The sequence below is a fragment of the Lacerta agilis genome, chromosome 10 (genome assembly GCF_009819535.1).
Source record: "Lacerta agilis isolate rLacAgi1 chromosome 10, rLacAgi1.pri, whole genome shotgun sequence".
Taxonomy (NCBI): domain Eukaryota; kingdom Metazoa; phylum Chordata; class Lepidosauria; order Squamata; family Lacertidae; genus Lacerta; species Lacerta agilis.
Window position 1 is genome coordinate 24,027,524 of NC_046321.1, and position 13,795 is coordinate 24,041,318.

Below are 13,795 nucleotides of genomic sequence, written 5' to 3' on the forward strand. Positions count from 1 at the left end.
TCCCCCAGCTTGCTATGTTACCTGGTGCTGCTATGGTATTGTGTGTTGGTGAGGAAGCCAACCCTAAGTGGCTTCCCGAGACAGTCAGGGCATTGCTCACAGAGGAAGCCGTCAGCTGCTCCATCCCTACAGGGTTCAGGCTCATTTCATTCATCCTAGACAAAAGAAAACGTGTAACACATGCAGATCAAATTCCAGCCAAGCAAGTTTTCAGACCTGCTCCTTATCTTGCCCAAAGTTTTCCACTTACTGTAATATACATACATTCACTGCTGCAAACAGTACACTACATAGTTGGGCAACAAGGTGTTACGTTCTCAAGGGGCTTGCAAACCATTCCCCACAGAGATTAGATCAGGGATGAGGAGCTGTTGGGTCCCAGCATGTGTCCAGTGATCATGGATGATGAGAACTCAAATCACACAGCAACTGGTTCCCATCCCTGGATTAGGTCAAACCTCAGCATGTCATTTATTGATTGTGTTCTTCAATGGTAAAAAGATTCCAGATTATTAATATTTTGATTTCTTCTCTAGACTTTTACAATACTTGTTTTGCACATTTTGACAGGATAAATTAAGAGAAGTATATCAGGTCTACAGAAAAAAAAAACTTATTTATACAGAACATTTCTGGGTACAGCACAATGCAACTCAAAAACGTAAGAGGGAGCCTTGCTGGATCAGACCAAAGATTAATCTAGTCCAACATATTTTCCATGGTGGCCATCCACATGCCTATGAGAAGCTCACAAGTTGAATTATTGTGATTTATTTAAAAGAATTTTCAGCCATCTAAAATCATCAATTAAAGAATAGTAGGCCATTATGTGTGTTATACACCTGGGCTCCATACTTCTCAAATGCTATAAACTTAATTTTTACTGGCTTTCCCAGGAGGAGTGGAGTTGAATTGTGGGCAGTATCTAATTTCTTTTATGTTACGTTCTTCTTGTTACGTTTTTGTTGTTTTATTCTTGTATACCACTATGGTATTTTGTAATGTTAAGCAGTTCATAAATATTCCAAATAAATGCCGCAGACCTAAGCACCATTACTGGTAACTAGGCAAGGTCCCAAATGAACCCACAAGGACTTCTGTGTAAATATCAACAGGACAATACTGCTAGTGTTATTAATTTAGCTTGCAATATTTCTTAATCAGTATGTACACCTTGTTAAGCTAACTCCCCCTATGATTGCAATCATTCAGTAATAGAATTGTTACACTTTCTAACATGTAGCAAAAAGCTATCCATGCAACTTACAAGTTGCGCTTATTTAACATACACACTTGCCTTTTTGTGATGCAAAAATGGTGTGCACAGGAAAAAAAGAAATGGCATGAAAAATAGTGTGAAAGGGAGAGGGGATTGGGGGGGGAGCAGGAAAAAACAGAAACTGGTCCAGAGGATTGAGAAACTCTTGGAGCAGCATGGGAGATCACACAAGAAACTGGAGGGGAGGAGGGTGAATTGGTTAAGCTGGCCTCCTTTCCCATTCTGCTGAGGAAAGCCTTCATTGGACCAAAGTGCCTTCCACCCACAGAAGGACATCATTGGACAGGCACCCAATATTACGGTAAATGTGATTTCTAGGTGCTGCTACACATACACATTGATTATGCAAAAACCCTAGTACATCCAATGGCAATTGTATGCTGCCAATATAACTTCAACTGCCATATTTAAAATGTTCTTACCGGTACTTTTTATAAAGAGCCACCAACTACATGAGGAAAAATGGCCTTTTCAATATAACAAACCTAACACTTTCCTGTACCTAATTGATATATTTTTGCACATCACTTTTCCCTTAAATTCAAACTTTTAGAATTTCGAATTTTGATTTTGAAATTAAACCCTCTTTGTTAAGCAAAACTATATAAAACAAAAAGGAGTACAATCCCACATGATCTGTATTTTAACTTATTGGTTAACTTTAAATGCATGTAGAACTTCTATACAGATTTTGAAGAAATGAAGCATATGAGAAGTTACGGCAAGGAATTTGGAAGGATTCTCTGGAATGAATTATTATTATTATTTATTTTGTTTTGACTACAGCAGACTAACACGGCTACCTAGCTGTAATGAGAAGTTACTATTCAACAAACAAAAGTAACTGTGCAGCACTTGAAAGAAAGGACATCTTTACTTTTTCTCCTTTTTCATCTACTGGTATTACCTCCATTACCTGAACACATCAGAAACAAGGTTCTATCAATCGTTAATACAAAGTGAGTTTACAAGACAAAATGATTATTTAAAATTAGCCCTCATTTTTATCTGATTAATCAGCTAATTAATGTTTTCAACTTTAATTATTACCTAACCAGACATATACACTTTAATATTATTTTCCTTCTTCCATCTCTTTGCTCATGTAACTGAATATTTAACTCTGTTACAAATGCTCAGTCACTCAGAGAAGCACGCTAGTTGCTTAGAAAGCTGAGGTAATTTTAATCTGTTTTAGTATTTTAACTTTTGTGTGTTTTAGAGTATGGTTGCAATTTTTTCTCAGTGTTATTGTCTTGTAAACCGCTTTGCGGTTTTTTAGAAGCAACTGGTGTAGAAATTTTAAGAAATGATTTTTTAAAAAGAGAACAGAAGCAAGGAACCCCCTCAAGACAAATATTTACCTTTCCTTTGAATGCTGTCAAACAATTCTGACAAATAGTCAAATACTTCTTACTGTTTCCTACACAGTTTTCTCCAGTTTGCTCTAAAACTCCCTGCACCTACACAATCTCTGTTATAATCTTGAAAAGAAAACAAAACAATGCCCTGCACTTACCTTCACAAAAACATGAAGATGTATCACATCCATCCACAACTCTTCAAAACTACTGATATGGACAATGGACAGGGATCAATGACTTAACAGTATCCACAAAGTGTTTAAGACATCACTTTTTTGTGGCCTTAAGGTCATAGTTTGCATCACCAACATACTGTATGTCTTTAATGAACTTTTTGTTTCCAGTGTTGAACTGTTTATTGTGAAAGCTGTAAACTGCTCTAAGCAGTGCTTTTTTCAGGGGGTACTCAAGGGTACACAGTACTGTACCCTTTTTGTTGTTGTTAAAACTGTGGCACTTAATGTAACAACTTCATGATGAGTACTAGCACCTATTTTTCGGGGGGGGGGGGACACTGGCTCTAAGCACTATAAGGTAAAAAAATTCATGCAAAAATCAATGCCTTTAGACAGGTCTTTTTTTCAGCCGGAACTCGCCAGAATTCAGTTCTGGCACCTCTCAGGTGGGTGGCATTGCCATTCTAATAAAACAGTTATTTTTTCTGTACATTACTGGTGATGTTCTCTCCCTCCATCACCCTTAAAATGAATGGTGAATGATGTAAAAGTGACATAAAAGTGCTTGAAGTGCATGGCATGGGTGCAACCTAATTTGTAAACTCCCTCTGTAGGGACCAAAGCAGAAAGTCCATCAATCAGGCAACTTAACCACAACTTTAACAGACTGCACTTCCAAAAGGGAATGTGACGCCTGAGGTGGGGTGAACACTCTGTGGGAAGGCACCGTTACAGCTGAAAGGCACAGCATCTTTAGTGTGTTGTGCATGCTGAGAACCAGCTATGCATACCTCCTTGATACAGACTAGGGAGAGTGCTAAAAATTACAGTGAATAAAAAGCCAGCAGGCAAAATGGAATGACTGTACTGCCAGCTTCTGCTTTTCAAACCACAAATTCTTTTAATTATTCTCACACCTCATCTCTCAACATAGTGCTGAAATATTACAGCAATGAAAGAGAGCATCAGTTATCACCTTTTGTTTGTCATTCCAATAAAGTTTAAGCATATTTCTACTCTATGCCAAACCCATCAGTATCACATATATGTTACACCATAAAAAATTAAAAAAAATCCTTCCAGTAGCACCTTAGAGACCAACTAAGTTTGTTCTTGGTATGAGCTTTCATGTGCATGCACACTTCTTCAGATACACCATGATATTGTATATGATCCTGCGAACTCATGTACCATCCTCTCCAGTTGGGAAGCTGTTTAATAAATACATAGCTGCCTTAAACCAAGTCACTTCTAGTTCACTATGTTTTTCAGGCAGAAATCCTCCCCAACACCTGAAGACGCCATGGATTGAGAACCTGGAAGCAGCTGCGTGCAAAGCAGACTCTGAGCTTCAAAGCCTGCCTTCGACCCTTCCCAAGACTTAGCATGCTAAAAAATCCTGGCTCCTGCTGCGACAATCCCGTGAAATCTCCACCTCTGGAGCGCTTTCCCTCCTCGGACACAAGTGCCTGCAGCAGAATCGCCGTTTGCTCCGCAGCCTGAGGGATTATCCGCCTAGCGGCACTCTGGACGCGCCCAGAGGCAACCCACTCCACATAACCCAAGGCTCAACTTCGGGGGCTGGAAACGAGGCTCACCAACCGGCGCAAACTCGGCCCCGACACACACACAAACGCACCTGTGATGCACTTACCTGGCAAGGTCGGTGGGGCTGAGGGGGACCCGGCGGCGGCGGCAGCGGCCTCCTCCGCCTCCTCCTCATCTGGCCTCCCCGCTCAGCCGCCGCCCTTCTCCGCCCCAGGCAGGCGAGCAAGCGAGCAGGCATCGACCTAAGGCAGCAGCAGCAGCAGCAGCAGCCGGCGCGGCCGCGGCCGCCTCCCGCCCCACCTCAGCGCAGGCCCCGGCCTCCGCCAGGGGAGCCTCATGGGAGGAGAAGGCGCGGCGAGGCGAACGCGGCGCGCCAGCCGAAGGAACAGCGCCCCCTTCCGGAAGGGGAGGTGGCGCAGCTCCACAGAACAGCCGCTCCCTGAGGGGACGAGGCGCGCGAGGGAGAGAGAGAGAGAGAGAGAGAGCGGGCGCGCGCTGGCAAAGGCAGGGGAGGGGAGGGAGGGGGAGCTGCGCTCAGAACGGCGATGGCTTCCGCTCCGTCCCGCATCCAGGAAGCGACCCCCCCCGCCTTCTCTCCTCTCCTCAGCCCGCGCGCCGCCGCCGCTCTTCTCTAGACTGGCTTGTTCGCCCTTCGCTGCAACGGCTGCCCTTTCGCTCAAGGAGTCCTTGCGCGCGCCGGCTTCTGTCCTGATGAGAAAGGGCTTCTCCGGCCGCTGCACCTTAGCGCATGCTCAGCAGTGCTTCTCTCTCTCTCCCTCTCTTTCGTGCTCTCCATTCCTGCCGCGATTGGGCAGGGGAGAGCGAGGGTGGGGGGGGGCAAGGACGGCTGGTAATGCGCGTGCCTGGTGCTGGATGCTCGTGCTGCCTAATGCACAGCGCGTAGTTTACTTCGGAAGTAACACCTCCCCTCAAAACACGCACACACAGACACATATAACTAGGAAGGGGCTTGCTTGCAGGCAAGCGGGTGATAAGCTTGCAGCTTGTTTATTATAATCAATTTATGACATGGAAGTGATCGCCTAATAAAACCTGTGTGTATTTCCCACCACGCGTGTCATATTTTCTTCGCGCAACTCTGGTGTCTTCGGCTTCTCCCCCCCCCCAACCCCCTACCCAAAAAGAGATATATGTATTTGGAGAAGGCAACGCAAAACGATCAAGGGCATGGAAAAAATTCCCCCATGATAAAAGAGTGGTACTGTATCTGGAACTCTTTCGTTTAAAAACAGGACAAGGGACGGAGGCGGGGGCGTAGCGAGCCCGCTTGGCTGCCGGGGGCTGCAAGCCAAGCGGCACCCTCGGGGGGCGGGGCATCGCTCCGTGTGAATGACGTAATGACGCACGCGCACGGAGCTACGCCTCAACCTTAACATGCCTTAACTCTTAACATACAATTCTTTATTGGAGATATAAAATCTATAATGTAAAAAAGACAATACGAAGATTAAAAATTAAAGAAACATTTAGATTACAAGATAGGAACAATAAAGAAGTGTAAAACCGCGAGAACTAATTAAGAAGAAGAATAAAACAGAGGAAGAAGGGGGGAAGCAGGGGGGGATGAGGGGGGAGGTGTGGGATGGAGGGATTAATTGTTGGTGGATTTGTATTGTAAGGTACTGTAAGAAGGTTTGTGGTATATAAAGTTGAAGTTGAATTGTAAATTCAAAGTATAAAATGTAATGTAATGGTAATGTATAAGATATGTTTATGTTTATGTAAGATACCAATAAAAATAAAAATTATGAATAAAAAAAGGGGGGGAAAGAAAAGGGGCTTCACGGTTGTGGCTGGCGTGACGCCCTTCCTCGCTGGCCCGCCCCTCTCCATGCCCCGGCTCCCGCCCCCTTTCAGCGGCTTTTTTCGCCACTGGCTGGAGGCGCCGATCGCGGCCCGCCCCCCCCCTTGCTCCGCCCCTGGCAGCGTCCCAAATGATCCCCAGGAGCGGCAGGTGAAACCTTCATCTTCATTCCAACATCTTCCCTATTTAAAAGCAAAGGAGGCAGAGATGCTGAGATGGCTCTTCTACCTTGACTTAAGTGCATGGCAAGCCCGTGGTGAGTTGGCAATCGGAGCTTTTTTTCCCCCCTTTATCCTTTAACCCTGATGGATAAGAATTGCGGACGGCGGCAAATCTCGCCGGGCGTTGTCGGTGTAGAAGGGCGTCATGCCGCCTCTGCCGCGCCTTTATAAAGCCAAGTGCAGAATTACGAGCAGCGGCGGGGCGCGCAAAGCACTTGTTGCCAGGCGGCGGAGAGGGCGAGCAGCGCCGCGCCATCGCCTCTTTGCCCGCCGGTCCAAAGGCGCAGCCAGCCCGACGTAGGAGGCAACGGCGAAGCAACAAGACAGCCTGGAGGCTCGCTCGGGGGCTGGAGCACAGGAAGCCCTCGAGGGGTTCAAGAGTAGGGGCGCCCACCCGGCAGCGCCCTCCTCTCCAAGCGCGCCGCCTCCCGCTTCGCCATGGGGCGCTACACTGGCCAGACGTGCCGCCTTGATCTTCATGCTGGTGCTGACGGCGGGCTTCTTCGTGGCCGAGATCGTGTCGGGCTACGTGGGAAACTCCATCGCGCTGGTGTCCGATCGTTCAACATGCTCTCCGACCTGATCGCGCTCTGCGTGGGCCTCTCCACGGGGCGCATCTCCCGCCGGCCGCCGGCGCCGCAGCCCCGGCGCTTCGTTCGGCTACGGCCGGGCCGAGGTGGTGGGTGCCCTCAGCAACGCCGTCTTCCTGGCCGCGCTCACCTTCACCATCCTCGTGGAGGCCGTGCAGCGCCTGGCCAGCCCCCAGGCCATCCGCGACGCCGAGCTCATCCTCATCGTGGGCGCGCTCGGCCTCGCCGTCAACCTCGTGGGGCTCCTCGTCTTCCAGGACTGGGCCTCCTGCTGGCCCGCCTGCCTGCGATGCGGACCGCTGCCGGCGGCCACGCCAGAGCCCCAGCCTCGACGGACACCCCGAGCCCGGCTCCGACGCCCCCGAGGGCGCCCTGCCAGCAGCCCCGGACCTCGACCTGGAGGCTTGCAGCGTGCATGGAGCAGGTGCCTCTCGGTTTCCTCCTTCATTAATCCCTCGCCTCCTTTCCTCTCTTCACCGTTTTCTTTCTTGCCTTGCCCTTTTCTAATGTTTTCTGTCTTTCTCACTTTGTTCTTATTTCTCCCATATTCTCTTCTTTGGGAGTAGATTTTTCGCATCAGCTTTCTTTGCATCAGTTTAACTCAGGGGTCAGCAATCTTTTCAGCCGTGGGCTGGTCCACTGTCCCTCAGACCTTGGGGGGGGGGGGCTGGACTATTTGGGGGGGGGGTGAAATAATTCCTATGCCCCACAAATAACCCCGAGATGCATTTTCAATAAAAAGGACACATTCTACTCATGTAAAAACATGCTGATTCCCAGACAGTCCAAGGGCCAGATTGATAAGGCGATTGGGCCACATCCGGGCCATGGGCCTTAGGTTGCCTACCCCTGGTTTAACTCGTTTCCCACCCAACCCTTTCCTTAACTTGTACATTTCCCTACACTTCTTATTGTTAATTATAATTCTTCTATTTACAGTATATTGTGATGATAAATATATTCTCAGCCCTTCTTCTCTCTTGTTTTCACTGCCACCACCATCACATCCCCATTCTTATATTGGTACTTTGTATGTTTAATTTATAATATTACATTATTACCTCACCTTTTCTCTGGGGAGGGGTACGCACTTCTCCCGTCTCCATTTTGTCCCTACAGCAACCCTGTGAGGTAGGTTAGGCTAAGAGATAGGGAACAAAGATCCTCCAGTGAGCTTTTGAGATGAGTGGGCGTTTCAAAGCCTAGTCCATCATGCACCCACCACAACTTGCTCTCTTCTTTTTAAATCCTCCCTAAAGTTTTCCAATCCTCCAGCTTTCCCTATTATCTTACTTTTCTCTTTCCAACCTCTTTTCCTCCACCTCCATCTAGTCTCCATTATACGCAAGCTGATTTGAACACAAGGCCAAGTACCAAAAATATGTGCAGATTTGTACTGTAGAATGCCAGTTAAAAGTGGCATAGTTTAATAATTTCTAATGTTATACTGACTTTTAGGTAGATTAGATGAGGCAGATTTTCCATGCCATCATCAGCTTTCTGGTTTGTTAATTTTCTCTCCCCACACACTTTTCTCTCTCCTCCCCCCCCCTCCTTCTTTTCTATTCCTTCTTGCATGTTTATTTGCTTTGGGTGTCCTTCCCTAACAGTTTCTCTCTTGCGTTAGTTTCTTCAAATACTTTTTGGGGGGGTATTTTGTTTTTGCACTTTGTCATTTTGCTCATAAAATTAAAACTTTTTTTTTTTTACTGACAAAAAATTGTGTGGGAGTTTGCAGAGCTTTTAAGCACAAATAAATAACCATGATTTATATGTATTGGAGTTGGTTTACTTTCCGCGTTTCCATGAAATTATGCATCGGCTTGCAGTTATGCTTGCACGTGTTGTCTGCATGCAGGTATGGGAGGGTCACTGCTAAAACGTCTGGTACTGTTGAAGATTTAAGTTGGTTTTGAAAAGATTGGTGTTTTTTTCTGTTTGTAGAACTTATACACAACACAGCGTTTCTTCTTTGAATGTAGGTGACACCATAAATACCCAGAACAAGCCTGAAGATGAGGTGATACAGAAAAAAGAGAAAAAATCCGAAGCTTTGAATATCAGAGGTAATACAGGATAGAAGACTTATCCAGTTTTGGGGGACCCTCTTTATTGGTGACCTGTTCCAGTTTATTCCCACTGTTTCTAAATACATTTATAGTACAAGATATCAATAAATCATATTTAATCCAACAAGTTATTAAATTACTGACCAATAAAAAGAATACAGATAGACTATAGCTGCTCAGATGCAGCCAAGTTGACTCCTGGAAGGTCAAGTTTAGAATGCTTTACACATGCTGTAGTTCCATGATGATGTCCATATATCTGATGCATTAACAATAATATCAAATGATCCAGCTTTCGGCTTGTGGTCGAAGAGCTTAGGGACGCTCCACATTTTATTTTTTACTTACACAGGCATAGGAGAACATAAGTGTGTGAAGATCATGTGCCCATGTGCTTTACTGCATGTCTTCTTCTTTGGCAATCACCCATAGCCAAGTAAAATTTGCCATGAATATGGTCTTAACAGTGTGTCCATAAGTGACTGTGGAGGCCAATTCTGGGTCAATGGGAAGCCACAATAGATGGTGGTTTCTCACTATGTGTACATGTGGCAAAATGGACTCATTGCAGTCTTCACACTTTTTCACTTCCATCGCTGAGCACCCATCTAAGTAAAATTTCATTTACAATGTCCATTCTTAAAGTTAATGCTTTGAATCTAATACCAGTGCTCACATGAATGTAGTCATTCTGTGACGACATTAGGAATTATGGGTCTAGGTCACATGTGAAAGCGGAACCTTGATTTTAATATTGAGAGTTAGGTTCAAAAGCAAGTTTTGATCAAGCTCTGGTTGACATCTACTGCCTTTGAACCACCCAAAATCTGATCATCAAAGCGAATGTTTCTCCTGTCCTTTATTTCAGGTGTTCTTTTGCATGTGATGGGGGATGCTCTTGGCTCAGTTATCGTTGTAGTGGCTGCTTCCATATTCTATGCACTTCCTCTGGATGAGAACACCCCATGCAACTGGGAGTGCTACATTGATCCAAGCTTGACCATAATTATGGTGATCATCATACTCTCGTCAGCCTTCCCACTTATCAAGGAGACGGCAACAATCTTACTGCAGATGGTTCCCAAGAGTGTTAATATGCAGTTGCTGAGTAAGTTGCATTTTGCTGCCGAAGCACTTAAAAAGCCAGTGTTATTCCTGGAATTACATTTCTGGATTATGCACCCCACCACCAGCTCTACATTCTCAGGAGCTTTGAGAAACTGACTCACATGGTGGTGTCTTAGCAACATGACTCAAATCTTGGTGGATTAGTGAAAGCATGCATTTCGAGAACACAGTACTCATGCAAAATAGCAGGCGTTGAGCTGCTGTTCCCTGAAATCGCTGCATACATCTATAGATGTAAGAAGGTAGAAGGATAACGGTTAAGTGCCCAGGGGGCATTGTTAGTTGGGCAGTATAAAAATAAATCGTTTGCCTTATGCACACACTCAGACCATGTGAAGGTTTGGGGGCTTTTTTTGCTTTTGAATTTAAACTTGTGCAGAAACTTTCCAAGTCTCCAAGACATATCCCCCCCCCCCGAGTTATGAAGTTAGGGTTTGTGTGTTTTTGTGTGTAAATTTGTAGACGTTGAGGGGCAATATAGTTCTGTCGTCCCATGGGGATATCTTTCCAGCCTGGGGGTGGGGGGTGGGTTGAACCTGATGTTGCCATTTGTATGTTTTAAACCTCATGCAAGGCATGAATATCCAGTGCTGGGTTCCCTAAAATTAAGCTGGTACCTAATCCATACAGATACTTGCCATTTAGCAGGGTCTGTTTTCAAGCACCTTACATTTGATTCAATCAGCTCATGTTTCCAGAACTTGTGCTCCACTTCACTGTTTTCCTATCGTGTGTGGTGCTGCGCTGATGCCCCTGCAGCCCAGGAAGAATTCCAGGAATAGTTTGGCATGGCCCAGTTGTTCTGCTTCTCCCAGGAATGTTTTGGATCTGGCCATGACCCTCCCGTAAAATGTATTTGTCCTGGAAGGTTCTCTCTGCTTTTGCTGGACAAGTGTTTCTGATCAAATCACTGCTGCCGGTAGACCCTTCATGAAATCTCATTGAGTTTATTTTCTGCTTGTTTTTATTGTCCCCCCCCCCCCCACCAAACAGCAAACAAGCTGCTCGAAGTGCCAGGCATTACAAGCATTCACGAGGTGCACGTCTGGGAGATGGTCAGTGGGAGGAACATTGCCACCCTCCACGTCAAATGCCACACCACTTCCGATTACCAAGACGCTTCGCGCAAGATGAGGGAGGTGTTCCACGAAGCGGGGGTCCACTCGGTCACCATCCAGCCAGAGTACACCAACCACAAGAGCCCCGAAGTCCTGTGCAGCACTCCGTGCATCTCCAGAGCTTGCGACCCGCAGCTGTGCTGCAGTCAGCAGGAAGCGGCCCTGGCTGAGGTCAACGGCTACAACGAGAAGAAGAGCAGCCTGTCTCCCTCTCTGCACAAAGTCTTCCACACGCAAGATGTGGTGGAGATTCCCATCGAACCCACGTGGGCCAAGGAGCCCGTCAAAAAGCACAGCTGCTCAAAGGACAGTTACAAAGAAGCAGGCGATGCCAAGCCCTATAAAAGTAGCACACGGTTCTAGGCAGCTTGGGCTCGCGCTTGGGGACTGCTGTTCATCTAGGGCAAAGTTATCATTGGTAATGCCCCCTTGGCTAAAAAGCTGCTGGCAAGCACTTGACACATGCCTGGGGAGTGGCATTTGACAGCTGGGTGTCCAATGCATAGCATAACACAGCATCTAGAGTAGGTGTTCTTGGCTTGTATCTAAAGGTCTAGCTGTGTAGGTAGAAGCCCCTTTTATCCATGCAGCCACTGGTACCACCAGCCCTGCAATTCTGAAAAGAGGGAACATCCTACCCTCCTCCCAGGAAAGCAAGAAGTGCCTTTTAGCCAGCCCTTGTCTTCAAGGAATGTTTCTGGCATTTGCCAAATATGTCCAGTGCCATTTTGACACTTAATTCCTTTTCCTCCAAGGGTAAATATCTTACGGCTGAGCACACTGGTTTTTTTTAACCTCTGTCTTTACCGAAATGTGGTGCTCATGGCAGGTCTTAGTTCCCTTGATTGGGCTGCCCCAGAGCACCATTATGAAGGAATGAAAGTAGGTGGTAGTTTCATTAGTCTTGTTTTCAAATGCCTTTTGTTTACTTGAAATTAGAAATGGGATTTATGGAAAAGTGGGGGGGGCACCAAGTGGGGGAAAGGCTGGCCTAAGGGGTTGTTAGGCAGGTTTACCTGAACGCTGGCAACGAACTATGGTTATAATTCACCAGAGTATTGCTGCTCTTTATTATCAGTTGAAAGCACCATCGAAACAAATGATTATCTCTCCTGCCTGTATATTTTCCTGCCATTTCAGTGAATGAATGTATGGATTTTTGTTGAGACTGTTGTGTGTTTTAGTATGTGTCCATCTGCAATATTGATTTGATTTTTTTGTATATAGGTTATATATTTATATTCCCCCCAATCATATCTTAAATAGCATAACTTCTTAACTGTACTCTGCATATTTCCAAAATAACATATTTCGTTTGAGGGGTGATGGTCAGTGTCGTTCCTATTTCCAAAATGTCCGCTGCAAATAAACATGTAATATATCTTACTTGGAAATATAGATCATGTTCCTACTCATTTCCCTTTAAGAAAGGGGCACCTCTTGCAAGTGTGTCTGTGTGTCTTTTACCTAAATATATAGTGAGGGGTTTCACCAGCTTCAAATATCCATGTCAGTGAGTTAACACCAGGGAATATAGAAATCGTCAGGATACATGTTTGCCAAAGAATGCCTGTGGCAGCTTGATACAATCCATCCAAGACAAATCTCAGGAGAAGCAAGGGTTTTGACTATGACACTGCTCTAACTTTTGCGGATCGGGAAGAGTCATTGAGATGCAAAAAAAAAAAAAAATCCATTTGTTGTTCCTATAGTTTCTATAACATGCAATTGCATGTGCTGCTTTGTTCCTAGAGCGGCTCCTACAGTTGACCTGTTTTTGTTTTCACGCATGGGTTTTTGTTCTTCAAAACCATTATCCAGGTCTTATTTTTCAAAACGCGGTATACTGTCAGCCCTGGGGTTGTCCTATTCCTGGAAGGGCTGTAGCTCAATGGTAGGACCAGGTTCAGTTCCTGGCATCTCCATGTAGGACTGGGAAAGGTTCTTGTCTCTAACTCTAGAGAGCATTACCAGTCAATACTGAGCTGGATAGACCAGTGGTCTATTTAGAATAAGGCAGCTTCCTGTGTTCCACTTCCTACTCATCTCAAAATTTTCTTTAGCTTTCAAAGAAGTGGGTGGATTGTCCATCCTCATTTATAGAATGTTTTGATCCATGACCTTTTTTTGTTTGTTGCTTTAAGCACATTCCTGCCAATGTAAGGATTTCATCCTGGCGTGATGGAAGCCATCCCACGATGAAGAAAGCCACAGGGTCATTGCTATACCCTTACAAATGTGTACTATAAATTATAATATAACATTGTCCCCCCCCCCGGGGGGGGGTTCTAACTGGACTGGCCAGCTTCCTGGTATGAAAAAAATTCATAGTCAAGCCCTCTAAACTCTAAATTTTGCCATATCCTGCAATTTTCACACACATAGGGTAGCACGTTTCAGTAAGATGTTTTCTTTGCGGGCTTCGGTATGGCCATGATATCTTACGATTATGATGAAGTGACCGAGTCCTTGATTCT

At 45.5% G+C, this 13,795-nt stretch overlaps 2 protein-coding genes across 6 annotated transcripts in view; one reads left to right on the top strand and one right to left on the bottom strand.

Moving 5' to 3' along the window:
* PRDM4 (PR/SET domain 4) overlaps window positions 1–4,685 on the bottom strand; it is an 18,005-nt gene extending 13,320 nt beyond the window's left edge. Inside the window, exons 1-2 of one of the 5 annotated variants that reach the window (XM_033163169.1) lie at window positions 4,474–4,681; window positions 22–155 (exon numbers count right to left, since the gene is read on the bottom strand). In XM_033163169.1, the coding sequence (XP_033019060.1) occupies window positions 22–154 (133 nt within the window). In that variant the 5' untranslated portion in view covers window position 155; window positions 4,474–4,681. Of the gene's footprint in view, window positions 1–21; window positions 156–4,473 lie in introns of those variants that run through there. The other 4 variants (XM_033163166.1, XM_033163168.1, XM_033163170.1 and 1 more) reach the window with 4 other exon arrangements.
* A 2,098-nt stretch (window positions 4,686–6,783) lies between these two features.
* LOC117054345 (zinc transporter 10-like) lies at window positions 6,784–11,928 on the top strand. The gene is given in 5 exon segments (XM_033163074.1): window positions 6,784–6,881; window positions 6,883–7,265; window positions 8,942–9,069; window positions 9,941–10,180; window positions 11,194–11,928. Coding segments are annotated over 5 exon segments (1,269 nt in total). The 5' UTR covers window positions 6,784–6,851; the 3' UTR covers window positions 11,682–11,928.
* Window positions 11,929–13,795: the final 1,867 nt, after the last annotated feature.